Source organism: Xenopus laevis, chromosome 7S (genome assembly GCF_017654675.1).
Source record: "Xenopus laevis strain J_2021 chromosome 7S, Xenopus_laevis_v10.1, whole genome shotgun sequence".
In the NCBI taxonomy this organism is placed as follows: Eukaryota; Metazoa; Chordata; class Amphibia; order Anura; family Pipidae; genus Xenopus; species Xenopus laevis.
Genome location: NC_054384.1, coordinates 5,063,632 through 5,090,953, shown reverse-complemented (window position 1 = coordinate 5,090,953; position 27,322 = coordinate 5,063,632). Strand labels below are relative to the sequence as shown.

At 41.3% G+C, this 27,322-nt stretch overlaps 1 protein-coding gene across 1 annotated transcript; it reads right to left on the bottom strand.

The window, feature by feature from the left end:
- Positions 1–25,707, bottom strand: scnn1a.S (sodium channel, non voltage gated 1 alpha subunit S homeolog). The gene is made up of 13 exons (XM_018227307.2): positions 25,408–25,707; positions 16,235–16,543; positions 14,799–15,054; positions 14,522–14,709; positions 14,170–14,279; positions 13,444–13,607; positions 12,810–12,908; positions 10,166–10,283; positions 8,880–8,958; positions 8,443–8,500; positions 6,482–6,528; positions 3,057–3,132; positions 1–1,187 (listed from the first exon to the last, which is right to left on the bottom strand). Exons 2-13 carry the CDS (start codon positions 16,540–16,542, stop codon positions 792–794), a joined length of 1,899 nt encoding a protein of 632 aa, XP_018082796.1. The 5' UTR covers position 16,543; positions 25,408–25,707; the 3' UTR covers positions 1–791.
- Positions 25,708–27,322: the final 1,615 nt, after the last annotated feature.

Sequence of the window (27,322 nt, the reverse complement as noted above, 5' to 3'; positions counted from 1 at the left end):
TCCAATCTAAAATGATTTATTGCTCATTTTTCCATTTATAAGGTTTATCGTTCTGACAAGTCGTTAGGAACAAAACAATGAAGTAAAGCCCAGTCCCAAAACATTGTTGTCTAAAGATATTATGCAAGTTTAATCCGATATAGTGGATTGATATACTATATAATGAAAGCAAAATTTGGGGACCCTACTCTACATGTTTAAATGTTAATTGTAAGGTTGACAGTGATCGATATTGGGATATCTGGAGGCCTTGGTTGAGATATATTCAAACTAATAAAGATTAAAGATCAATGGGTTACTCGAACCCCCCATAACACTAACTCTACCTCAATAGGCGATTGATGTATTATGATATCACTCACATTATCGTTGTACCCTAATTCATGGAATGCTGATTTCTAGATGAAAACTGTATCTGTTACTGATATTTTTTTTAAAAAATGTATGATATAACAATATATGTACATTGCTTCCTTCACCATGTTTTTATATAATTCTAAAATAACATGGATATTGTACTTGCACATTTTGTCTTACCATCCTATGTCTCCCCCCTCCTAATACCCTCCCCTCTTTTATTTCTGTACCCTTTCCCTCCCCCCTTCCTACTTTAAAATTTGAAAATAAAGAATATTTAAAATGTTAATTGTAAGGTGACTACCCCCAATATAAAGTGATTCTAGGCCTGCCAATTAAAAGCTCCATAAACAGGCAGCAAAGTACTTCGAATTTTTCCCCATTCCCAACACATTTCATGCTTTAGATCTCTTGGCTTTTTCCTCCCACCTCTCTCAGTTCCTTCTACCTCCGTTCTCCTCATAGCAGGACCTGTTGCTGCGCATGCTGGATGAGCGAGAGGATAATGTCCCCACAGAGACCAGGTCAAGGCTTTCGTACGCTGGTGGAGGGGTGATATCTGCAACCACAACTATCTGGCGTTGGGAGAGATCATCGTGAGGAATGCGAGGAACTTGCTGTTCTAGATGAGCAAAGGGAGGCACCGGGGATGGAACCACTGTGGTTTCTTCACCTTCCTCGGCTTGTTTAAAGTGATAACGATGTAGCAGAATTAATACCCCAATGATGACAAAATCAATGACCAGCTCTAGCATCTCCACCACTGAAAGAACGGAGGAGCCAAACCAGAGGCTCCACTGGCTGCCCAGCAAGGAGAGAAGCACCACCATCTGGAGAAAAGCAAAAATAAAAACATATGAAGAAGAAGAATGATCCATTTTGAAGAAATAAAGATATGTGGATATTTTATGGATATCTGGCTGCATAATGGTCCAAACACATGGCCCTAAATGCTCTCCATACTAAAATGTATAATGGGGTTCACTGAACCAGAATTCTATGGTGGCTTTGTTGTTAGCTTTATTTCTTTGAAGTAGTGAAATCTTAGATTAGGTTTGTCTGCAGCATCATATAAAAAGGAATTGTTCTCCCTGTACCTGCCTGGCTTTTCTCCGGGTCTCCTGGGTTTCCTCCCACAATCCAAATACATACAGGCATTCTCATTGGCTCCTGACCCTACTGTGTGTGCCCGTGATAGGGTCAATAGCAAAAAATTCATAAAGTGCACTCAAGGGCCACAATAAAATCTACCTAAAAACCATCATTAATATCAACAATATCTCTATGTGCCCTTTGTGCCCAGGCATGACTGTGAAATGGACTTTAGATTGTAAGCTCCACTGGGACTGATGCGAGTGATGAATAATCTCCATGAAACGCTGCAGAATATTTCAGACAATAATTGTCTCTCACAGGTCGCAGTGGAAACTCAAAACAGAAAAGTAATTACAGAAGTAATAAATGTCAGTTTCACTTCTCAGCAAACTTTGGTTTTCTTTGGTGTTGCACAATATTTTGCATAATTCTCCTTATCTACTAAGCACAATGTGATACCGCTACGTTTCTCAAACAGTTGCGCTTTGCCTTTTCTATTGTACTATTCCCCCACCAGGTAACTGCAGAGCCACAATCCCAGTAGGTAGTGTTTATACGGATTCTGCACCCTCTGTAGACTGGGAAACTGAAAAAGGAACAATCCATATGATTTTCCGTTGAGTTGAAATTTAGTGTTTTCATGAATTTTGTTCAAAATGGGCAGGTACAAGGCACAGAGTGCGGGTTTTGTTCCAGCCACAAACACTTTGGGTATTGCACCCTAATGATTTGTTTGGCCTTTGCACCTACCCATAGAAAATAAGCCCTGTATTCAGAACTAAACCCTAAAAATGCATGTGGTTTAAAATGGCATATTTTATATAGTGAACTTATTGCATGAGGCTAAAGTTTGAGCTTGTCAATAGCAGCAATGATCCAGGACTTCAAACTTGTCACAGGGGGTCACCATCTTGGAAAGTGTCTGTGACACTCACATGCTCAGTGGGCTCTGATTGGCTGTTGAGAAGCTAAGCTTAGGGCTCGTCACTAATTATCCAGCAGAAAATGAGCTTCCCTGGCTGTAATATAAGCTGATGCTACAGGTTTGCTGATTATTCAATTCTGATGCTAATTGCACTGGTTTCTGTGCTGCCATGTAGTAATTATGTGTATTAATTACTAATCAGCCTTATATTGTGACATTTCTATTCTATGTGTACTGTATATTGTGAGTGGCTCCCTAAGCTCAGTAAGTGACAGCAGCACAGAGCATGTGCAGTGAATCAGCAGAAAAGAAGATGGGGAGCTACTGGGGCATCTTTGGAGACACAGATCTTTACTGCTAAAGGGCTGTGGTTGCCTTGGGCTGGTGCAGAAGCACAAAACATCATGTACAACATTTCTACCTACTTCTTCAGTTAAGCGTTAGTTCTCCTTTAATTTGTAACATTCCTGTATCTTACCAAATTCGCTTTAGTGTAAATTATTCCATGTGAATGTTTGAAGCCCTTTCAGCCGGCGACGTTGTTAATGGATTTCTTTGTGACTCCTAATCTTCTTTAAATCTAAAGTAAAGGAATGGTAATTCCAGCAGCGCTGGCGTCCTAAAGTGCAGCAACTCAATTGTCCGGTACACAAAGCTATTACGCCAAGCGCAGACTTACATTTATTGTTGGGGATTCCAGGATAGTTTTATAATTCAGTTCTTCAAAGTAAATGTTTAGTTTAGCGATTCCATTTCTGCAAGAGAGAGAAATAGGGAGTTTATAGTGAGACAAAGTGAGACCTTCATACTGCAACACTGACACTGTCACATGACCAGGCCTTGGTTAAAATAATGTCAGCCAATGAAAGTGATCCTTTTATGGAGAATATGTGATGGATATGTCCATATTACCCACTATGGAGGGTGCACAGATCCCACATTTCTACTTTCATACCATCCCTCTGTTAATGCTACAATATTACGTTCAGGCATTCTGTGCTGTGACCATATAAAGGCACAAGGCTGCAGGCTGAGTTATACAGGGAACTCTGAGTATCATTCATGTATTATAAGGGATAATGTACCCCCTACTGTAAATGATAAGGATATTAGAAGTCACTGAGGGGTTGTTCTGTGACCATATAAAGGCACAAGGCTGCAGGCTGAGTTATACAGGGAACTCTGAGTATCACTCATGTATTATAAGGGATAATGTACCCCCTACTGTAAATGATAAGGATATTAGAAGTCACTGAGGGGTTGTTCTGTGACCATATAAAGGCACAAGGCTGCAGGCTGAGTTATACAGGGAACTCTGAGTATCACTCATGTATTATAAGGGATAATGTACCCCCTACTGTAAATGATAAGGATATTAGAAGTCACTGAGGGGTTGTTCTGTGACCATATAAAGACACAAGGCTGCAGGCTGAGTTATACAGGGAACTCTGAGTATCATTCATGTATTATAAGGGATAATGTACCCCCTACTGTAAATGATAAGGATATTAGAAGTCACTGAGGGGTTGTTCTGTGACCATATAAAGGCACAAGGCTGCAGGCTGAGTTATACAGGGAACTCTGAGTATCATTCATGTATTATAAGGGATAATGTACCCCCTACTGTAAATGATAAGGATATTAGAAATCACTGAGGGGTTGTTCTGTGACCATATAAAGACACACGTCTGCAGGCTCAGTTATACAGGGAACTCTGAGTATCACTCATGTATTATAAGGGATAATGTACCCCCTACTGTAAATGATAAGGATATTAGAAGTCATGGAAGGGTTGTTCTGTGACCATATAAGGGCACAAGGAACAGAGAACTGATTCCACATTACACAATGTTTATAAGGATATACAGTATTTTACAAGATGTTCCTGTTTTTTGTTTATTGACGCCATTGCAATTCATCCTTATTGTAATATCTTTACACTTTTTAATAGGGGATAAAATATACCTTAATAATAATAGCAGACATATTACAGGCTGGAATTTCCATTTCTGGTTTTTTTTAGTTTGTTTTTTTTTTCTTAGTTTCTGTCATGGAGGAAGCACTGCTGCTGGCCTTATGTTGTAAGACTACTGAACCGATAAATCACAAACCCCCCAGGCCCTAAACTTCAGATTTAAAATGTGTTAGAAATATGAGATATTGACAATGAGAACAACCTATTCTCCAAAACAGGAGCAACATGTGCTTTTGCCTTTAAGCTGGTGCTGGAATTCTTATGATTAAAGCAAATATATGTTGGCACCAGTTTCCATTTACTAGAAGTGCCTCCGCTTTCCTCCAGCGCTGCGAGATGTGTGATTGGGTTTCCTTCCTCGCAGCCTGAGACAATTCCCAGACTTCCTAATTGGAATAAGTTTAAAAAAAGGCAAATTGGCCTCCACTCACACTTTCCTCCTCAATAATCCCTTTATAGTTGGGAAAATTGGAAACGATCCCCTGGTATCTAAGTGGGTCGTCTGTGATGGTGTGACCCCCAATATGTCATGTTTCAGGGATTGTGGCACTTGTGACTTTAGGTGTGGCTATCAGGGGCCACTAACTCTCTCACACACCATATACACAGGTTAGACTTGCACCACAGCACCCCTAAGCTTGACCAACACCCACAAAATTCATACAAAGAACTTGCTGACACCAATCTCAGGCCTTGAGATACACTTTCAATCATTAAACAACAAACGTACTTGATTCTACAACCGCTAAAGGGTTAATTAGCGCACACACACACACACACATTTTTATTCAGCCTGCAGAATACGGGCCACGGGTCACAGTTAGGGTTGTAACCTGTCCGTATTTCACCCGGATAGCCCAGTTTTCAGAAGGGCTACCTGGGTCAAGATTTGGCAGGATCTCCCCTGATTGACATGGTGATTAGCCAATCATAGCCCCACCCACGTGATGTATGCCCCGCCTGCAACGTAACAAGACTATGATGCTATAACCCTGCCCCCTGCCTGGATGGTGAGCTGCACTAAGGTGGCAACTAGTGATTTGTGGGCTGGGCCAATACCCACGGGCGGGTTTGGGCTCTTCTTCATGGGTGGTGGGTGGGTGAGGGTTGAGCTCTTCTCCTGCCCACCCGCCACCGGGTTTTTCTTTTATAGACGCTGCTCCGGCTTACCCCGCCCTTTTGTGATGTCATCGGTGGGGCGGGTCTATTAAAGCAACCCGGAAGTCGGATGCGGGTGGGCGCAGGCTAAGGGAGGGCAAGTTAGGATTGGGTGCAGGTCGGGGAAATCCCAACCTGCACATCACTAGTAGCAACCCTAGTCACACTTGCACACTTTCGGGCTAGGGTTGTTAAAGGGGATGTAAAGGCAAAAAAATAAAATCTCTTTTTTACTTTCTTTAATGAAAAAGAAACCTATCTCCAATATACTTTAATTAAAAAATGTGTGCCGTTTTTATAAGAAACCTGACTGTATGCAGTGAAATTCTCCCTTCATTTATTGCTGTGGATAGGAATTGTCAGACAGTCCCTAACTGCTCTGCAGGGAAACAATCATACTTATGAACAGCAGGGGGAGCCCCCGCCTTACAGCTTTGTTTGTTTCCCTGTAGAGCAGTCAGTGACTGTCACTTCTATTTGTCGGACATAATTGTCATATGATTGCTGTCAGGCAGAACATCGTCTGATCTGTTCATTTCCTACTTTATTAAATCTGAATGATTAGTGGCAGGTCAGGAGATGGCACCGCAGGATCATTCATCCGATATTGAAAGTATATCTGCACGTCTATGGGCAGCTTAAAGATTCACAGGTTGTGATCCCTTTACACATGGCTGATTTCAGACCTTACTTAGCAGAGGCTTGTTAACTATTTGTTGCTGTAAGTGGCAGAATATTTTTCCATGATACCTTTGCCTGCTTTATTAACTCTTACAGGCCTGTATCATAACAGTGGTTATCTGCAGTTTTGGCCCAAGGGAATGGTGCCCGGAGAAAAAAATTTACAGGCTGAGGCCAGGCCCCCATACTGACACCACTGTATGTCAGCAAAGCAGGTTACACTGTAGAAACAACTATTAATATTGCCATCATTGAAACACATCTAATATACAGAATCTCTAGGTCCTTACCTGTCCGTCAGGTTGTATTGTTGGGACAGTGTGTGAAACACCCAATCCTGTAACATTAAAAAATATTGTAAGCAACAGTCCTGCCCTGCTTTATGGCTCAGGTTCTAGCTTTCTGTATAACAGAGCATTCTGTCCCAGTGGCTGCACAGTTCCTATCTGATCCCCATTGTAAGCAGCAGTCCTGTCCTGCTTTATGGCAGCTGAGATTCTAGCTATCTGTATAACAGAGCATTCTGTCCCAGTGGCTGCACAGTTCCTATCTGATCCCCATTGTAAGCAGCAGTCCTGTCCTGCTTTATGGCAGCTGAGATTCTAGCTATCTGTATAACAGAACATTCTGTCCCAGTGGCTGCACAGATCCTATCTGATCCCCATTGTAAGCAGCAGTCCTGTCCTGCTTTATGGCAGCTGAGATGCTAGCTATCTGTATAACAGAGCATTCTGTCCCAGTGGCTGCACAGATCCTATCTGATCCCCATTGTAAGCAACAGTCCTGCCCTGCTTTATGGCAGCTGAGATTCTAGCTATCTGTATAACAGAACATTCTGTCCCAGTGGCTGCACAGATCCTATCTGATCCCCATTGTAAGCAGCAGTCCTGTCCTGCTTTATGGCAGCTGAGATTCTAGCTATCTGTATAACAGAACATTCTGTCCCAGTGGCTGCACAGATCCTATCTGATCCCCATTGTAAGCAGCAGTCCTGTCCTGCTTTATGGCAGCTGAGATGCTAGCTATCTGTATAACAGAGCATTCTGTCCCAGTGGCTGCACAGATCCTATCTGATCCCCATTGTAAGCAACAGTCCTGCCCTGCTTTATGGCAGCTGAGATTCTAGCTATCTGTATAACAGAACATTCTGTCCCAGTGGCTGCACAGATCCTATCTGATCCCCATTGTAAGCAGCAGTCCTGTCCTGCTTTATGGCAGCTGAGATTCTAGCTATCTGTATAACAGAACATTCTGTCCCAGTGGCTGCACAGATCCTATCTGATCCCCATTCTGCCCTGCTTTATGGCTGAGATTCTAGCTTCTATTATAACTTTGCATGCTGTCACTTTGGCCACAGACTGTTACTATACTAACATTTATACTAACATTTTTCTGGGGATCTGCTGAGGCTGACAGTCCAGGAAAAATACAATCTCTCTAAAAAACCAGACCTACTGTACTGATTGGCTGTTTTGTTTTACTTCTGTTTTCATACTTTGCCTGTTGCATATTTTTTTTCCATGACGTCTTTGAGTTGAGGTGCTGCCCTATATCAGTGTTATTCTCCACCTACATGTGCCCCCAGGGTGATCTAAAAAACCTCTCAAAAGTTTCCATTTCCAGGCAGTCCCTTTCAGCTGTCACTCTTCATAGTGATCATTATTCTGTTCCATTCAGAAATCATAGTGTAAAGTTATCCAGGTAATGTTCGTTGGACATACTCTGTCCTCTAAAATCGAATGCGTCACACCTATTATATTTACTATTTCCGATACATTTAAATCACATCTAGTTAGTGCATAAATATTTTGCATTTACTGTGGAGTAGATTGATGTGTCTTAGATACACCGAATGAGGTCTCACAAGTATTAACTCACCAAGTATTGGAAAGGGTCCAGGTTCACTGCCCTGAACTTTCAGCTAAGGGAGCAGAATAAAACTGTATTGAAATACAGCCCAGACTTACACGTTTCATCGGCTTGATTGAGAGTCTGTGAGATACGAAACGCGTAAGGCTGTCCCTTAGTGTACCACGTAAGCTACAATCCTTTTACACATCTGTCTGGGAGACTGCTCTCTGAGTGCCTGCGGTAAGGATTTCTGTGTCTTGCCAAGATTTTAATCACACTTAAAATATAATATATAAGTATACCTTTCTTCATAAAATATCGATGACCTCTGAACTATTTAATGACGGCAAATTACAAAATGTTGAGAATTTATTGCCTTTATATTCAGTGACCAACTAACCTGGCTCACTCTGTTCGGCCATTTTGAATAGCCTGCAGTCAGCTGATAGTCTGACACCCTGTAGGGAGACAATATAAGCAAGAACATTAGCGCAGCTCTTCCTTCATTAATATGCACAGTGCCTTAACCAATCACATTGGGAGGGTGGGGCACTGCCGGCACAAAACAGGCTGTAGGATCATTTCCTTCCATCCTTCCAGATTAAAAAATATTTTAGCAAATGAATTGATGCCTTTGTTCTACCCATCCTGGTCTGCCACCCAAAGCCCTGCCACTTTATAAGCCCCACCCCTTTGCTCTTTTACTAATAGGAAATATCCACCTACATAAGGACATTTGGGAGATAGATGTCCCAGTCCAACATGTCACTTTCTTACAAGGGATCAAGACAAACTCCACCCACATATTACTAACCCTAAAGGCTTACGATCACTTACAGACATGGTTTGCGGCATTTGGTAAAACAGCCCAGTTTGTTTGAAGAGAATTCAGTGATAAGTTTATAGTAGCAGTGGCCTGTAGGGTAAATAAGGCAAATAATTAGTATGTACCATCCAAACAGTTGTGTGTGCATATAAGAAGTTAAAAGCAGAGTAATATTTTCACGTGGTCACTATTGTAGCCACAGCAAAACTCTCATTGTTCTCTATACAGGCTTTAGAGTTATTCTACTAATGTTAGACATAAAGAATCCCACCTTTTGGAATGTCCATATAGCAATCTCCAATAACACCAACACAACACATTAGCCACTAAGATCTACTCTTGTCTATTCAAAGGATGTTATAACACAATAGGAGGACTATGGGGGAGATAATCAATAATCTATAGCCAAGATTTAAGTGTATCCATATCAATAAATGAATGTATGAGTCCTTAGTGTGGCACATTGATGCATTTACTTTCCTCTTTGGTTTTTGCTCTTTGCTCAGATAAAGTTCTTTGGAACCTTTAGTAATAAGTCATTTCTTTGACACATAAACAGTGGAGAAGGTCAAAGATTCATGTGTCTTATTGAAGCCATATACTGTAGGTTAGACTAGGTAAGGCATCACGTATGAGAATTGAAGCTGCCCAACCAAGGACATTAAATAATTTTTTATACATTTTTTGGCTTTGTACAGCTAAATCAGTTAAAGATTTAAGGGCAGAGACACACGGTTGGATCCGGGGAGATTTAGAGATGGCACTCGAATCGCTTCATTTTCCAAAGTCGCCTCAAACTTCGTCGTGAGATAACTTCGGGCAACTTCGGAAAAACGAAGAGCACCGATTGCCATCCTGCCGGCAATTTACATTCTAGCCGGCAGGAGGCAGTTCGGGGAGATTAGTTGCCCGGCGACCAGGCGACTTATCTCCCCAAATCTGAGCGTGTGCCTCTGCCCTAATAGGGCACTTTATTAAGTATGCAGTTTGGAAACAATGGCTTTGGACTAGATGAGCACCATTTAGTGACTTTTTATACTGTAAGTCACACAAGGGACATTTTCCAACTGAGCTCTAGTAAAGTTCAGGTGCAGTTGTATTTGGGTGGTTCAACAAATCTGTATTTGCTCACTGTGAGTGTAGACTCAAGGAAAAGTCCAAGTTATGAAGATTTACATTCCTGTTGGTATAGACCTGCCTTTATCAAGTGATATGGCCATGACTATGCGGTAATTCCATGCGTCTGTATACACCAAAGTGTTAAGATTCATTTCGTCATAAAGAGGTTTCCACTTACCCCAACTTTTGTGCTTATTGTAATCACAATATTCTTCTCCAGGGGGAAGCGGATAGAAAGCATAGCCGCAGCCACAACTGGCAACCATAGCAGCCTGGAAACATGAACGGACACAGACCTAACAGGGAAAAAATAAAAAAAGAGAGAAATTTAAGGGTCTACAGGGCTTCTTTAATTCAAGCCCAAAACAACTGAAACAACATTAAAATGGAAAATTAGCTTTCTGATTCTGCATCAGAGTTCATTAATGCCACCCTAATCCCACCCTATAACCCTATATTCAGTTTGGCCAGCAGGTGGCACCAATTCCATTTCAGGTGCCTAAATAAGAAGGTGCAGGAACCAGTTACTTCCTCTTTGACATGATAAGATCTGAAGGCAATAGAGACGCCTAAGTCAGACCAGATGGGAGGCCGTACCCTGCTAGGACTAGGGAAGCAGGAGTTCAGGACCATCTCAGATGAGAGAGGCAACTGTATAGGCAGCAAGGGCCGCCTGTGGCCCCGATGGGTACATAGTGATTGGGATTACTACACCTGGAGAGTGTGCTCCAGTAAGGAATTTGAACATTCAGGAGTAGATTAGTGAGGATTTTACAAGCTGTAGTGAGACAGCCGGAAGAAGCTTGTGTGCTGTATGCTGGACATGACAGATAAAGGGGGAAATAGTGTAGGAGAGGAGACCGCTCAATGATTAACTGCACTGTGCTAGTGCCATGCCACCAGTGATGAGCAAATTTATTCACCAGCCATGGAGTCCTGGCGAAATTCTGAATTTTGCCATCTGCGAATTTTCCCGGGAAACTGCGGTGAAAATTGGCCACAGAAATATTTGCCAAGAAAAAACGCCCATAAGAAAAAATTCCCATTGACTTTAATGCATTCAGACAAAATATTCGCCATAAGAAAAACGCCCATTGACTTTATTGCATTAGGACAAAAGAGGTCGCCATAAGAAAAAACGCCCATTGACTTTAATGCATTCGGACAAAATATTCGCCATAAGAAAAAACACCCATTGACTTTAATGCATTAGGACAAAAAAAGTCGCCAAAAGATAAAGCGCCCATTGGCTTTAATGAATTAGGATGAAAAATTTGCCATAAGAAAAAACGCCCATTGACTGTAATGCATTCGGACAAAATATTCGCCAAAAGATAAAGCGCCCATTGGCTTTAATGAATTAGGATGAAAAATTTGCCATAAGAAAAAACGCCCATTGACTTTAATGCATTAGGACAAAAAAAGTCACCATAAGAAAAAACGACCTTTGACTTTAATGCATTAGGACAAGAGAAGTCGCCATAAGAAAAAACGCCCATTGACTTTAATGCATTAGGACAAAAAAAGTCACCATAAGAAAAAACTACCTTTGACTTTAATGCATTAGGACAAGAGAAGTCGCCATAAGAAAAAACGCCCATTGACTTTAATGCATTCGGACAAAATATTCGCCATAAGAAAAAAAACGGCCATTGACTTTAATGCATTTGGGCAAAATATTCGCCATAAGAAAAAACACCCATTGACTTTAATGCATTAGGACAAGAAAAGTCACCATAAGAAAAAACGCCCTTTGACTTTAATGCATTTGGACAAAATATTTGCCATAAGTAAAAACACCCATTGACTTTAATGCATTAGGACAAAAAAAAGTCGCCATAAGAAAAAACGCCCTTTGACTTTAATGCATTTTGAGTAAGAAAAATTGTTGTGTGCGTAAAAAAAAGTTGCTCATAAAAACGCCAATTGACTTCAATATGGTTCTTGGTTTCTTCGCAGTTTCACAAATTTTTAGATAAAGCGAAACGAGACAGATTAGTTCATCACTACTTGCCACATGACAGTAGCACTGGAGGCTTCTGGAGAGAATGGAAATGCTGTGTTAGGGGATCCTCTGGAGAAGTGTTTGTTTTATTTTGTGCAACTGTTGGAGAATGTTGGGCTACCAGTGTTGTACATTGCCATCCCTATGATAAGCTTTTTAATAAATTCATCTCATTCCTTCATGGGAGATGTCTGATTCCTACAATAATGGCCTAGCCAATCCCTTTCTTGTGATAGGAGTTTACCAGTCACGGATAGTCCTGTTATGTGTTGTATTAAACTGAAGTAACTTTATAACATGGGAAACTAAACAAGGTGTTCATGGCTCTAAGGATGTAGTTCATTAAAGTAGCCAACTGGGATACTCTCAACACTTTTACAGAGTTAACCCAGGTAGCCAGAAGCTCTTATTCTATTCTAGTAGGTGCTAGTGAATAATCACTGCGGCCTCTTGAGTTGGCTGTGGAGCCAACATCAGATGGAGTTCCAAAGAGAAATGTCCTCCTGAATATCTTTACATTTATATGGAACTTCTCTATGGGAACCCACAAGGTTTCTGGCATACTGGAAAGTATTATTTCATTGCCCAGGTCCTTCATGTGGTTCATCATTTAACCATCCACCAACTTGCTAGTGGCAGTCCTATTATCAATTACAATACAATTACCAGTTTTACAAGGCAGTAGTCTGGCTTTTTCGTTAACCTACAAATATACATTGGTTTTGAACAATTAATGTATAGAAACAGAACCAAAAAAAGGTTATAGTAAATGTAACCTACAGTAGTGAAGCACGTGTGTAGAAGAGCTTGCACCTACCTGCTCTGTGTACTCGCTGTCAAACAAATTCTTCACATCGACATCACTTCCATCTTCAGAGCAGTCGCTGTATTTCCCACCCAATCGATTGACTGTTTCCTGTGGGGCAACAATGCAAGCACCATCAGTATAATCGGATATCAGCACTCATCCAAAATCTTTAGTATGAGAATTCATCTTATTAGTGTATGGCCTTATCATACAATGTTTTAGGGCAAGACCAGTCATCAAGTATGCTAAATTATGGAGCTTGCATATACCTGAAGAGGCAGCTTCTCCAATGCCTTGCATGATAAACACCTTCCCCTGCTCTGTCGTACTAGCTGCTTTTTCTTAACTGAGGTTTGCCATTTGGATTGGTTCCAACCACCACCACCATGACCATATGAAGCCCAAGACTACGATACTTCAGAGAAAGGCCAAGGTTCATGGCAAGTATTCTAAAGTAAAACTTTTGGCCTTTGGCTCCACTGAATTAAAGCTGACTCAACTGAGGCCTCTACAGTTAAACCACTGGAAGGGGGTTTATAATTGAAACAATAGGGTCATTGGAGTTTGGAGCACCTTGAGGTTAATATATGTGAATGAATGAAGACCAGTAGGCTTAGTATAATGATTATCCTTCTGCTTTTACCTTTTTCATTCCAATGGAGGTCTCCTTCCCAGGAGCGATATTAAAACCATTGTCATCCATGAAGGCTGGTTCTTTGTGTCCATGGACAAGAACTCTTGCTCCAGCCACCGAGGAAAGTAAAGGAATGTAATCGTGCTGCTCAGTCCGAAGGACAAGAGTCAGACCTGAAAGACACCAGCATTTTGATTCATGGTATACATGTCTGCTTTGCTACACTGAGCAAGCTGCAACCCAACATGGACAAGTGCTTGGCTTGGCTGATCAGGAAATTCTCTAATTTGGCCTCCAATTTTGAACGTTAATTAGTGTAGATCTTCTAGTTCTGCAAATGACTAAGGATCTGAATAAGAGGGAGCCCCACCCCCATGCAGGTATGAATAAGAAACATTGGCACCCAAAGAGGGATATGCCTGGGGTCCAGCACAAGAATGGCCAGCACAATGATGGAGGCTCAAGTAAGACCACACCCAAACCTAACTTACACTTCTCAGTGACACACAGCTTATGGAGTGATAGAATATAGTTCTGTTAAACATTGGAAATACTGTATGCGTTGGGGAAGCCCAGGTCCTTGTGCACCGGCACCCACAAATAGACGAAACATGTAAAAATAATGTAAAATATATCTGAACATTCCTAAAATAGATAAATAAAACAACTTGTTTTATAATAATATTTTACATTGCTTGCTAAAGATATTAAGTGATATTCAGCTTCCACACAAACCATTTTTGATTCCGGGCATGGAAGAACTCCACAGGTTGGATTTGCCACTTTGGTTTTGGTTAAAGGTGTAGCAACTCCCATATATTGCGTGGTGAAAATGTGAGTAATTCCTGTTAATAAAATTAAAAAAGGTCTACTTTATTAAGGGTGACAATTGCAATACAGATATCCAAGTGGAGCATATTTCAAAGAGGTGTGTAGACAGGATTGTGGAGAGTTTATAACTATATGCTTAGTGATGTAATTTGGGTTACTCCTAAAATCCTTAGGTTTTGCAATAGGGGGTACATTATCCCTTATGTCCTTTATTGTCCCTGATGAATCACAAAGCTATGAATAACCACACACTCACGCTTTGGTACAGGAATCCTCATTAAATCTACAGGCAAATATGAAGTTCTCAAGTTGTTCCCCATTAATAGCTGCTTCCTCTGGTAGACGAGCGAGGATATTGATATAATGAAAGCGATACCATTCACGTATGGCATCCACACCTGAAGCGTAGGTTTGGTAGAAACAGTCATCCCCAGTCTTGTTGCACTAGAGGAGATAATGAGAGGAATGTTTAGCAGGCACAGAAAAATTAAGTGGTGAAGGTGACTTATGGTACATGGACTAGTAATGCTCACCAGCTTAAAGCCAATATTCCACTCCCTGCGTTTGACTTGTAATTCTTCTTCGAGCACACTCCGGGGCACTCTATGGGTCTCAGATCCTGGAGGCACTAACTCAAGTAGGTATGGGAGTCCTGGTGTATCCCTTTTTACTCTCTGGTTGTTAGGAATCCATCCTTGCACCCCAGTTGAATTATATTTATAGAGCTCATACAAGGTCCTCTGGGTCTCCTTGTCCAGTTCCTGCAGATCATTCTGAATCTCTTCGTACCTAAAAGCAATGGTGAGGGCTTAGTGCACATTATGTCTTTTTACTAATAACAGTGAGACATGAAGGACTATCAATAAGCTGTAAATTCATATCATCTCTACTTGTCAATCTTCATATGGGCATGGGTCTTATCTGGATGGACCCCAGATTAGGTCTGGAGGATTTGTTTAGTGACCACTGATTTAGTTTAGAATCATCAAGGTATTAGTATTCCTTTCTATCTCCTTCCATAGAGGTACATTTCATTCAAGGGGGGTGATGAGACAAATCCCTAAACACATGTGGGACTAATTTTAATTTCCCATCCCACAGTATAAGACTCACTAGCCTCAGGAAGACTGCAAGCTTCCCAATATGATTTTAAGAATGTGAGTTTTTCCCAAGTGGCTAAGGTCACGGCCAGTTCTCTCCAACATTTGCCAACCCCTCAGTTCAGAGCCACAACCAGTTTTGCACAGTCATGCACAAGATCTTTTCCAAAGTTTATGGTAAGCTCCAAAACTTGCTGATCCCTCAGTCCAGGACTTGGGCACAGTGCTTTTTTTAGGGTACGACAGAGAGATTATTTGACTTAAAGGGAACAATGGATGATGGAATATAGTCAGGACCTCCATCATACATCCTGGGGCCCCATACTACATAGTTAGAAGGCCCATGCCCCAATGGATTATTATCCCACAACCAAATACACACACAACAGCCCAAGCTTAGCCCATACCCCTCTAGCCTCACCACTTGTTGGTCTCTAATGTTCTTTCCCTACCATATTTATGAAAGGTTAAAAAGACAGTTCTCAACAAAACATTTCAAGGAATAAGCCAACAGCCTGTAAAAGTCAGCTGTGTTTTGGAGAAAATTACCCCACTGCTGTTACTACAAGTATGGGATTCGTTACCCATTATCCAGAGAGTTCCTAATTACGGAAAGAATCCATTATAATCAAATAATCCAAATTTTTAAAACTCATTTCAGTAGCTTGTACTTGATCCAAACTAAGATATAAATAATCCTTATTGGAAGCAACTGAGCCTATTGGGTTTATTTAATGTCTACATGATTTTCTAGTCGACTTAAGGTATGAAGATCCAAATTACGGAAAGATCCGTTATCCTGATAACAGGCCCCAGTATTCTGGATAACAGGTCCCATACCTGTACAACTAATTGGATCCAGCACTCACCTGTATGGATTTAAGGTGCACACAGTCACAGCAGGGAAAGAAAGTTTATCTGAGTTGACATTGAGGTTGATGCTGACTGGGTAACTGAAGTATTGACCAAAGAGGAGGCCAAACTGCCAGTACATCAGGCCAAATGTAGCCAAGAAGAGGACAAGCCAAAAGGCCGTTTTCATGCGGTTCCTCCTGGAACAGACCAGCCGTATTGCCCCATGGATGGTGGTGTTACTGCAGAAGAACTCAAACAGTTCCCGGTATGAGGAAAAGAACTCAATGAGGGCCTCCTTCTCATTCTTCTTCTCCTTAGTCATCCTGATAAAAATAATTCCAGATTTCAGTTCACTAGATGTGAGAGCTGAATGATCAAATTCATAAGAACATTTAGGGGGTTATTTATTAAAGTCTGAATGCTAATAACTCAAACTTACAATTTTTTTTACTATAGAATCCGAATTTTTCGTGGGAAAAACTCAAATATTTCAAGATTTATTATACCCCGAGGCTGCAAAAAGTCTGAATCCGAAAATTCTCCATGTCAGACCTGCCGAGGTTGTATATACAGTAAGTCAACGGTAGAGGTCCCTATCTTATTTGGGAGTTTCTGAGGTCTGCAATGGAATTAGCCTGAAAATTTGACTATTTCGGGCTCTTCAGACAAAAAAAAAATCCAGAAAAATCGTACAATTAGGGTTTTCACTCAATTTTATAGAGTTTTTCCCCCTATCCGATTAAATCAAGTTTTTTAAAGGAGAATTCAACCATGTGGGAAAAAAACCCATATCCCTCACCCCAGGTAGACCTCCCTCCCTCCTCCCCCCATGCTAACTGCTCCATACTTTCTCCTCACCTCTCGGCGCAGATTCTTGGGGGGGAGGGAGGTCTACCTGGGGTGGGGTGTAAGGGGGTTTTTTCCCACATGGTTGAATTCTCCTTTAAAAAGCTTGATTTAATTGGATCGGGGGGAAAATTCTATAAAATCGAGCAAAACCCCTAATTGTACGATTTTAAATAATAAATAAGGTAAAATCTTGGATTTGGTCAGACTTTTTTAAATTAAATAATCAGAAAGATTTGGAGATTGATAAATGCCTCCCCACATATGAGGAAAGGTTGTTTTCATTTTCAACTGCACTGTCCCAGTGAAAGCTAATTGGTTAGTTGCTCTGTTGGTGTTCCAGTGAGCAAATGGCAAGCAATTACACCTGAATTTTGTCCCACCAGCAGACCATGCAGTGTTGGACTGCCCAGGGGCCACAAGAATACCCTTGAACATAGACCCACTCTTCCAACTATTTTTCATTCTGTCTTCTTTCACTTTCCTTATTCTTTTAGTCACTTCTCCTAAAATCATCTATCCTTTCCTCCATTTCTTCTCTTTGTCCTCCTATATAAATGGGAAATGGCCATGGTAAAGTCATGCAAGGCATATGGTTGGGTGAGCAGGAGCCCACTGACAAATGGGCCCCACTGGTAGTTTTCCTGGATGCCCAGTGGGCCAGTCTGGCGCTATAGTTTCACATGTCATTTGTAATTGATTTTGCAGATACAGTACACAATAGGGGCACATTCCTTTATTCTTAGTTAATGGCTAAAGTAAAGTAGAAGAGAGTTTAGCAACAAGAAGTGCAGGAGTGTCCAAGGGCTAAAGTCTACTGTATTTTTTTAATAAAATGGCTACATGTCTATAAGCTCAATATCAACCCTCTGGTGTCCCCTGCCCATTCCAGATACCCCACCTCCATGAGGATGCACACATGTCCAATGCAGCCTGGTCCTCTCCTCTTTTCTTGTGGATACCAACACAACACCGGCAGGATAGAACAATGACAAACTACAAGCACAAGACTAGAAGGTTGCAATAAGATTATATGAGGTGGGATTAGAAGAAGAAATCCGAAGATCAGATTTTAGCTAATACTGGGTTACCATAGCTGAAAGAACATACAACAGTCCTGTTCTAGAGAATTGCACTGCCAACATGAAATGAAACACCATTGTTTAGTTTAACTGCCAGTTTTGAGTAAATAGTGTTGATAAGATTATAACTCAGGGTTGGGCAACTCCGACAGGGTCGGTCTGGGCTGGTGGGACACGTGCGATGCTGTCACGTTCGGTATCCCAAACCCAAAAACATACGGCAAGGTTCAGGTCCTTTCTTACACTTATATAACAGTCACCTTCCACATCAGAAAGAGCCCTTTGCTACTTGGATAAGATGCCTCCAGGTGAGGATGCCTTTTAAAGTCAGAGAACTAAAGCGAGGGTCCTTGGCCGACAAGGGAACCGCAACTTGTAACAGGAGTAACAGAGAAAGAGCCAAACGTATTCGAGAAAACATTCCTTAAGCTTCCTTTATAATTACATCCATGTCTCCCCCATTAAAAGGGTACAATACTCCAAAAAGTTTCTTACTTACATCTTCATGATTTTTGTAAGAGAATTGAAAGAGTAACTAAAGGGGATTGGAAAAAGACAAGAAGGATTGTCAGCAGAAGTAGTGTCATTGTCTATGTGGCACCAGTGGCAAACTTGAAACCATGATCCCTTCACAGACAACCCAACAAAGGCAACTGCCCTTGACCCCACTCGGGCTCCATTGGTGTCAGGCCCCAGAACCCCCATAGATATATGAGGCACTGGGATGAGGACACAACATTGGTACTAAATAATGTACTATGTAATATTATGAATTTATTGTGCTGTGTTTATATATCAAGTTGCTCCATTTATCATGTGGACTATGAAAAGTAAAATAGTTAGATTTAGTTAGTAAAATAGTAGATTCTGTTTTTGGCTTCGAGACAGAACTCAACATTTGTCTAAGAACACTTGTGTTTATTTAGACAATAAATACACAACCCCATGGTCTACAAGGACACAAGCCTATTGCTGATGTGGAAAGCAATGCATATTTTGCAGGCCATACCATGGCAAGTAAATCCATATAATTCTCATGTTTAAGAAATGTTTAAAAATAATTGCTTGGCATAGAACCACTTAACACATATAAACAAACTGCCAGTAGAGGCCTTTTGAAAGAAGCTCTGAATCAGAAACATAATGGCTGCTCGCACTAATATGAACACACATCATACGCATAATAAATAGAGGCTCCCATGGGTGGGCTTGGAGCAGTGTCTGAGTGGACTTGGCCTTAAACCCAGTTATGGTAAGATTTTGGGAGAATATATTCTTGCTCTTCTAGATATACCTGAAAGTCCAGCTTGAATGTAAATCATGAGGGTGATCTGGGCTGAAAATGAAATTGATTTCCTTGGAACTATGGCTGAAGGACTGATACATTGACCTTTTCCTATATCTGTAACCTTATTAGCTAACGGGGGGCCCTGGGCAAAGGTTAAACTTCCAAAGGTGGCCTGACATGAAGTATTTCTCACAACCACCTGAAACAGAGTCACCTGAAATAGCCTGTATGTGTTTAATTCATTCTCACCACCATGTCCTTCAGAGCCTCCATCTTCCCTACAGAGTAAGGAGACTTGATGCATTGTTGCCTCACATAAACATGAATGTCCCCGGAACAGAACAAGCAATTATTTACTTTATGGTATATATTAAAACAGAAGACAATTTGTTCTTGCTGTGATGAGGTAAGTGCTGAGCCTGCAATTAATCTATTTACAGAGATAATATGGAGCATTAATGTTCCCTTCTGTGTTCTCAGCCCAGCCCTTTTTTAAAAACGATCCCAAATTCATACAGTCACAGTCACAAGTATGCATGACGCAGTCAGGTCACCTGTACACTTGTATCCTGGCTTCTTGGAAGGTTAGTTGGCTTTAGCAAAATACATGTTAATAAAATATTGTCCAACTTAGGCTCATGGCTTGAGTCCCACTGCATAGTGTCAGCATGTGCCATAAGGGGAGCCTTTCCCATTCATTTTAATCTTTAACACGAGTGCACTTGTCTGGCCAGAAATGTAGGTGGAGGAGAACAGTGGGGGGAATTAGCCATGTGCACTTTATGTAGTTCTGCTGCACAGTTGAAAGCATGACCCAGCTCTAGACCCAGCTCTAGACCCAGCTCTGACCCAGTTCTAGGTTATTTGTACATTATTATAGAGCAATATTGTAAGGGTCCAATGATTTAAGGAGAATATTGGATAGGTAAATATTTGGGGGAAGGAAGGCTCCTGGTGATAAACATATATAGAGCTACAATACATTCATGCCCCAACATAACTACAATTTAAGAGGTAATCACGTATTTTAGCAACCTTCCTCCCAGCATAATAGAGAACAATGGACTCAGCTCTTCATACAGTATCTGCTCCATATTCCCTGCCCCTGACCGAGCCCCCACCCCTCAGGCGTAGTAAATGCTCCTTTGTTCCATGGTTTCGATCAGACAAGAAAGGCCTTCATAGCACCTGAGTGTCAGATTTACATCTCTCCCTTACAGAGCTTAGATGACCTGGAAAGCTTTGTCTTGAAGAAAACAAATATGATCTAGAGGTGTTGCCTTTACGCCAGCTCAGGTGAAATGCTATTCATGCTTTAGTAAGCCATACATGTCATACACGCCAGACACGTTATACACGCCATACTAGTCACACAGGCCTTACACGTAGGGATCAAACAGTATAAACTTACTGCTTGCAACAGTGGCTCCTGGTGCTCATACCCCAGACCTTCAGCATACGGGAGTCAGCATCTAGTAACAAAGTAACAGGCAGATACCGATCTGAACCAAAACATGGAATTGAGAAGCCAAAACTGGCTCCTGGATTCCACATTTCAGTTCGGATTGGTACCTGTCTGTTACTACACCACTAGACACGTAGGGATCCTTGGGTTAAACCAGGCTGCTCTACTTTTGCCTTTGCAGAGCAGTCAAGAGAAAACTGCATTTAGGGACCTCATCCAACTGCCAATTGTGCCTGTTATCTATAGGCACAATCTACATTGTTATCTATAGGAACCCCTAACAAGATATTGGCCATCTTCACTGCCAATTTGGCCCCATATATTATCCAATGACGCAGTATGGAGTGGTTAATTCTATCTGTCCTTGTAAAGGACACTGAGAGTTTAAGTTCAAGTACCCAAAGTGGGCCGCAGTTTGGAAAGTTCTAGATATAACCGTGCCCCGAGGCCCCTATAGCCATTGTTTAGACTCCAGTAAGTGTCCCTTCCTCTGTGAAGGAAATATTACATATAAACATATGTCAATTTATAGTGTGAGGGGGGGCCAATGTAATTTAACTGCTCAGTATGTTTCAGTTGGGAGGGCAAAACAGTGACAGGGGAGTCATATTTATCTGCATATTTTTGCTAAGCAATAACCTCTATCATCCTGCAATGGAAGCCAAAGGACTCTGTAAATAACTTCTCTCTGGGGCTGGATAAAGAAAGTGATTTCCCAGGCAGATAAAGATACTGAGCTACAACAACAGACAGTCATCAACGTCAGTGAGATTAGAATCTAAATAGGAGCATATGCCAACCTAGAAATCCAGAATGTTTAGGAGAGAAAACTAACAAATCTAACTGGGACAGGACTGCTGCTTCCAATTGGAACCAGATCTGGGACAGAATGCTCAGATATGATCTGTGCAGTCACTGGGACAGAATGTTCAGTTATACAGATAGCTAGAATCTCAGCTGCCATAAAGCAGGACAGGACTGCTGCTTACAATGGGGATCAGATAGGATCTGTGCAGCCACTGGGACAGAATGTTCTGTTATACAGATAGCTAGAATCTCAGCTGCCATAAAGCAGGACAGGACTGCTGCTTACAATGGGGATCAGATAGGATCTGTGCAGTCACTGGGACAGAATGTTCTGTTATACAGATAGCTAGAATCTCAGCTGCCATAAAGCAGGACAGGACTGCTGCTTACAATGGGGATCAGATAGGATCTGTGCAGCCACTGGGACAGAATGTTCTGTTATACAGATAGCTAGAATCTCAGCTGCCATAAAGCAGGACAGGACTGCTGCTTACAATGGGGATCAGATAGGATCTGTGCAGCCACTGGGACAGAATGTTCTGTTATACAGATAGCTAGAATCTCAGCTGCCATAAAGCAGGACAGGACTGCTGCTTACAATGGGGGTCAGATAGGATCTGTGCAGCCACTGGGACAGAATGTTCTGCTTCCCTCTCTCCTCTGTGGTTAAACTGGACTGAGATCGAACTCCATTTCATTCTGTCAGATTGAGTGCTTAAACCTCTCATGTCCCTCCCTCTCTCATACTTCTTACCTGGGAACCATTCATATACATCTCAAATACAACCAAATAGATTCCAAGTGTTAAACAATGGAGATCCATGTGTTCTGTACAAGATGTCTGGCAGAGTCTATACCAGACCAAATCAGTCTATATTCAGTACCAAATCACATGACAGAGAGTAGTCGAGGTCACAGGCCAGGGTCAAAAGAAACAGCAGCATGGTACAAAATCGGAATCCAAGCAATAGTCAAATACAGGCAGTGGTCGGTTCAGTTGGCAGAATGGCAATGTCAGGAACAGGCAAGGGTCAGGAACACGGATTAGACAAGAGAAGTGCACCCAGGAACTACAGGAATAAACCTTAACGTTGGAAAATGAAAATGGAACATTTGCGCCTTTAAGTATTTGAATTTGGATCCAACCTTGATGATGTCACGTGGCACTCCAAATATAGCCAAAATTAAGCAATTGCCGCGCAAACCCAGAAGTGGTGATGCACAGGAGCGACAGGTGGCAGGCACAACTGCAATGACTGCAGTGGGCATCTCCGCCACCCCCTAGACCACCAGACACTCTAACACCTACCTTGCTACACACGCATCCTCCTCATTCCAACTTGCTATACACTTATACTCCTCATCCCAACTGGCTACACATTCATCCTCTTCATCCCAACTTGCTATACACTTTCCCTTCTCATCCAAACGTCCTACAGACTAGGACTGTCTGGTGATATTCCACTTCGCTCCTACTCCAGACTCTGCTACCTACAACTCCTCTATTACGCCAAGAAAGCCATTCTTATGCACTGGAAGTCTTTAGACCCCCCCTCGTTGCAATATTGGCAAAAGCTGGTAAATGACAATCTTCCAAATGAGAAATTGACATACTTAGCCAGAGGGTGCCCAGAAAAATTTGATGCCATATGGGGTACCTGGTTGAATTTACAGTAGTCTGAAAAAGTTTTAAATCCTGTATAGCCGTATTGATTGCCTTTGCCTCACGTTTTTTTTTTTTTTTTTCTTCTATTTCCTTCTCTGTCTATTGTTGTTAAAACTGTTAAAAATAAAAACTTTAAAAAAAAAAAAACGTCCTACAGACTCATCATCCTCATCCCAACTTGCTACATACTCATCCTCTTCATCCCAACTTGCTACATACTCATCCTCTTCATCCCAACTTGCTATACACTTATCCTCCTTATCCCAACTTGCTATAAACTTATCCTCCTCATCCCAACTTGCTATAAACTTATCCTCCTCATCCCAACTTGCTATACAATTTCCCTCCTCATAAAACTTCCTACACACTCATCCTCCTCATCTCAACTTGCTACACGTGCATCTTCCTCATCCAACTTGCTATACACTTATTATCCTCATCCCAACTTATTACACACACATCCTCCTCATCCCAACTTGCTACACACTTGTCCTCCTCGTTATTACCTTAGCTAAGTAATAATTGACTTGCCCTTTATTGCAATGCAGCCACACAATATTGCTGTGCCAAAAACCAGCATTTCATTGTTCTTCTGCCTGCCTTGCTATTCCCTTCCCTCCTTCCTTTACTCACAGTAGATATTAGTGCCATTGTGTCAAATGTGAAATTACTTTTTATTGCATTCTCACAATTTGTATTCAATTTCAGTGTTGTTAATTGCTTGATTTTCCTTGTAAAATATAAATTGTGCAGTGAGACCAGTAGATTTTGATCACTGATCTCATTGTGCTATATTTTTTTATTTCTTTGAGTGATTTTTATTGAACTTCAAGTGATGTTATTGGTTTCTGCAGCCTCTAAATGCCACATCATTTGAGGAATAACACAGATAGAGTGCACCCATCTATTTCAAAGACCTGTGAGATTCATGTTTAGGCTGATTTTTTTTCAATCAATTATGTAAAAACAAATTCATTAAATTTACCAAATATTTATGGTACAGAGAAATCTATACCTATTTTAAATGTGAAATATATATATATATGCTTTTTATAGTCAATACTGACACTGTATTGTGTTTGCAGGGACAGAAATGTGAACCATGAAAATATCTTATGAATTATGTTCATTTTGGGGTTTTAACATGTCACAAAGTTTGACAAAGTCTGGCATACATACTGATAATGTTATTTCTTTGTACCTAAGGACACGTGGGGGGTAAAAGACTGTAAATACAAACTTTCAGAAATGTCATTTTAAAAAAAAGTACATTTAGCAAAGCTTTGCTTTAGTTTGGGATAGAAAGATATATTTACAAAAATATTTTTAGGGGGTTAACCTGCAGCTAAAGGGTTTTTATAACACATAAAACACAGCCACTTTATCATATTTGTACATATTAAAATGTCAAGTCAAAATCCATATGCATCATTTTATTTTGGGGTCTCTACATGTGATGTAGTATTTTAATCCTATGCATATTGGGTATCAAATTGTTCAGCAGACCCCTGGCATTCATCTTTACTTTGTGTTGTCTTTCTATCCAAGAACATCTGGAAAATAAGATGCTGCAAATTGCAAGTTCTGAATTGATTATCCAGAAAACTGTGCCTATCAAATATTTGTAGTTTATTAATTTGGAGTAAAAATACATAGTTACCCATTTCTAATTTGTCAGTATGTCGGTTGGGGGGGATTAATTGCATTACAATGCAAGTCTCACAGTATTAGCTCATATCTGAGTAACATCAATGAGATTCCCCTATGAATGTCTTGAATGTGTAAGAAAAGATGTAGATGTAACAATGGCAAGACCAGTCACATTAAGGGGGGGCTGAGAGCTCCTCAGCCAGGAATACCAGACAATACCTTTCTGTTTCTACCTGGAAGAAGTCCAAGCTCTGAGCTGTGAAGGAAACACTACACACACTTACACTCCCCTTCTCCATCTCCCCTGCTACTTCAGAATTAATGTAGCATTCCTTGTGGGATATTTCAAATGGCAGAAAAGGTAGGTAAGAGCAGCCACTCACCTGTTTTGCTTTTTTTCTATCTCGGATATCTCCAAGTGTCCTCCAATTGTTTTTACTTAATTCTTCCCCAAATTTCCTTCCCATGGATGTCTCTCCCAGGCACCTGCTCCTGAACAAGTTTCCACCTGTGCTGATCTATAGCCCTGCACCTCTCTCTGTCTCTACAGTAGCACACCTTATCCCTGGCACCTTCCCTCAGTCTGTCCCTCCTGCTCCCTCTCTCCTCTGTGGTTAAACTGGACTGAGATGGAACTGGTTTGTTTCCAGTTCATTCTGGCAGATTGAGTGCTGAAACCTCTCATGTCCCTCCCTCTCTCATACTTCTTACCTGGGAACCATTCATTTACATCACAAATACAACCTAATAGTTTCCAGGTGCTAAACAATGGGGATCCACGTGTTCTGTACAAGACGTCTCACAGGGGTTAGTTGAATTGCATGGACTCTATAGTCTCACTGTGTCAGTGTTATGGACATTCAATAGGAAGAAAAAATAATTCTTAATAAAAATTGACGAAAACCCGTAATCCTGCTATGTGGTTCATAAAATATAAAATACTAAGCCCTAAGTCCAAACCCTTGGTATGAAGCCCAACTTACCTAAGAAGAGCCCAGTCTGACCTGGGACATTGAACTGAGTAGCTCCTTTCTGATTTGCTGCATGTCTATTTAAAGGAGACATACTCACCCCCAATCATGTAAAAAAAGATCTGTGCTGGATGAGAAAAATAGATTGTCTTAGCCAGCAATAGGTTGCTGTATGGTCTGATGGAAATAGGCAGCACATGAGGCTGCAGGTTATGGTCATGTGATGTGCATGAGTGAGTATTGGCATCTTTCTCACACTCATGATATTGTATTGAATGTAGTAGATCAAGGTACTTTACTGTAATTGGCTTAGGCTTGTGTTGAGAGTAGAGAGAGAGTTAGAGAGAGTTGCTACACACTTATCGTCCTCATCCCACATTGCTACAAACCACTTTGCTACACATTCATCCTCCTCATTCCAACTTGCTACACACCTATCCTCCTCATCCTACCTTGCTCTACACACATACTCCTCATCCCAACTTGCTACACACTTATCTTCCTCATCCCAACTTGCTACAAATTCATCCTCCTCATCTCAACTTGCTACGTACATACTCTGCCCCCTCATCCAAACTTGCTACACACGTATCCTCCTCATCCCAAAAGCTACACATTCATCCACCTCATCCTAGTCAACTGAACACTTGTCCTCATCATCCCAACTTGCTACACACTTGTTCTCCTCTTTCTACTTTGCCACACACTCATCTGCCTTAACCTACCTTGTAACTAGTGATGGGCGAATTTGCGAAACGGCGAAAAATTCGTGAAACGGCGTTTTTGGCGCTGGCGTCCGTTTGTTCGAAAAAAAAAAATTTTGACGCCGACGAATTTTTGACGTGAATTTTCGCGGGCGTTTCACGAATTCATTCGTTGGCGACGAAACGCGCAAATTCGCCGCGAATTCGCACCTGGCGAATAAATTCGCCCATCACTACTTGTAACCGATGTGTATAAGCAACGGATCCGCACACGCTAATTATCCGTTGCTTATAAACATCGGTTGCTAAGGGACCCGGCCGGGTCAACGGAAGGAACGCACCACCAATTGCAGGATTGGTGAACTACAGGTGTGCGGTAGGAGAATTACATTTTAACCTACCTTGCTACACAGTAGTCAACCCAAAGCAACCTCCTGTGTTCCCAGGCTGAGTCTGTATACAATAAGTAGGTGCTAAGACAATGCCATATTTGAATAATAAGTTGGTGTAACTCAGTGAGCACCCCGCAGTTTCCATAGCTGTAATTATGGGTGCTGTTTAAGAATAAACATGTGTGGCACAATACACAACACGATAATAAGTGACATTATTGAGGAAGAAAG

Coding starts and splice junctions, on each gene's coding strand:
- scnn1a.S (XM_018227307.2), bottom strand. CDS start 16,542: ATGACTAAGGAGAAGAAGAATGAGAAGGAGGCCCTCATTGAGTTCTTT. Junction 14,280..14,521: donor GAGGATTCCTGTACCAAAGC/GTGAGTGTGTGG, acceptor TTTTATTAACAG/GAATTACTCACATTTTCACC. Junction 10,284..12,809: donor ACAGCGAGTACACAGAGCAG/GTAGGTGCAAGC, acceptor TTTCCCTGTTAG/GTCTGTGTCCGTTCATGTTT.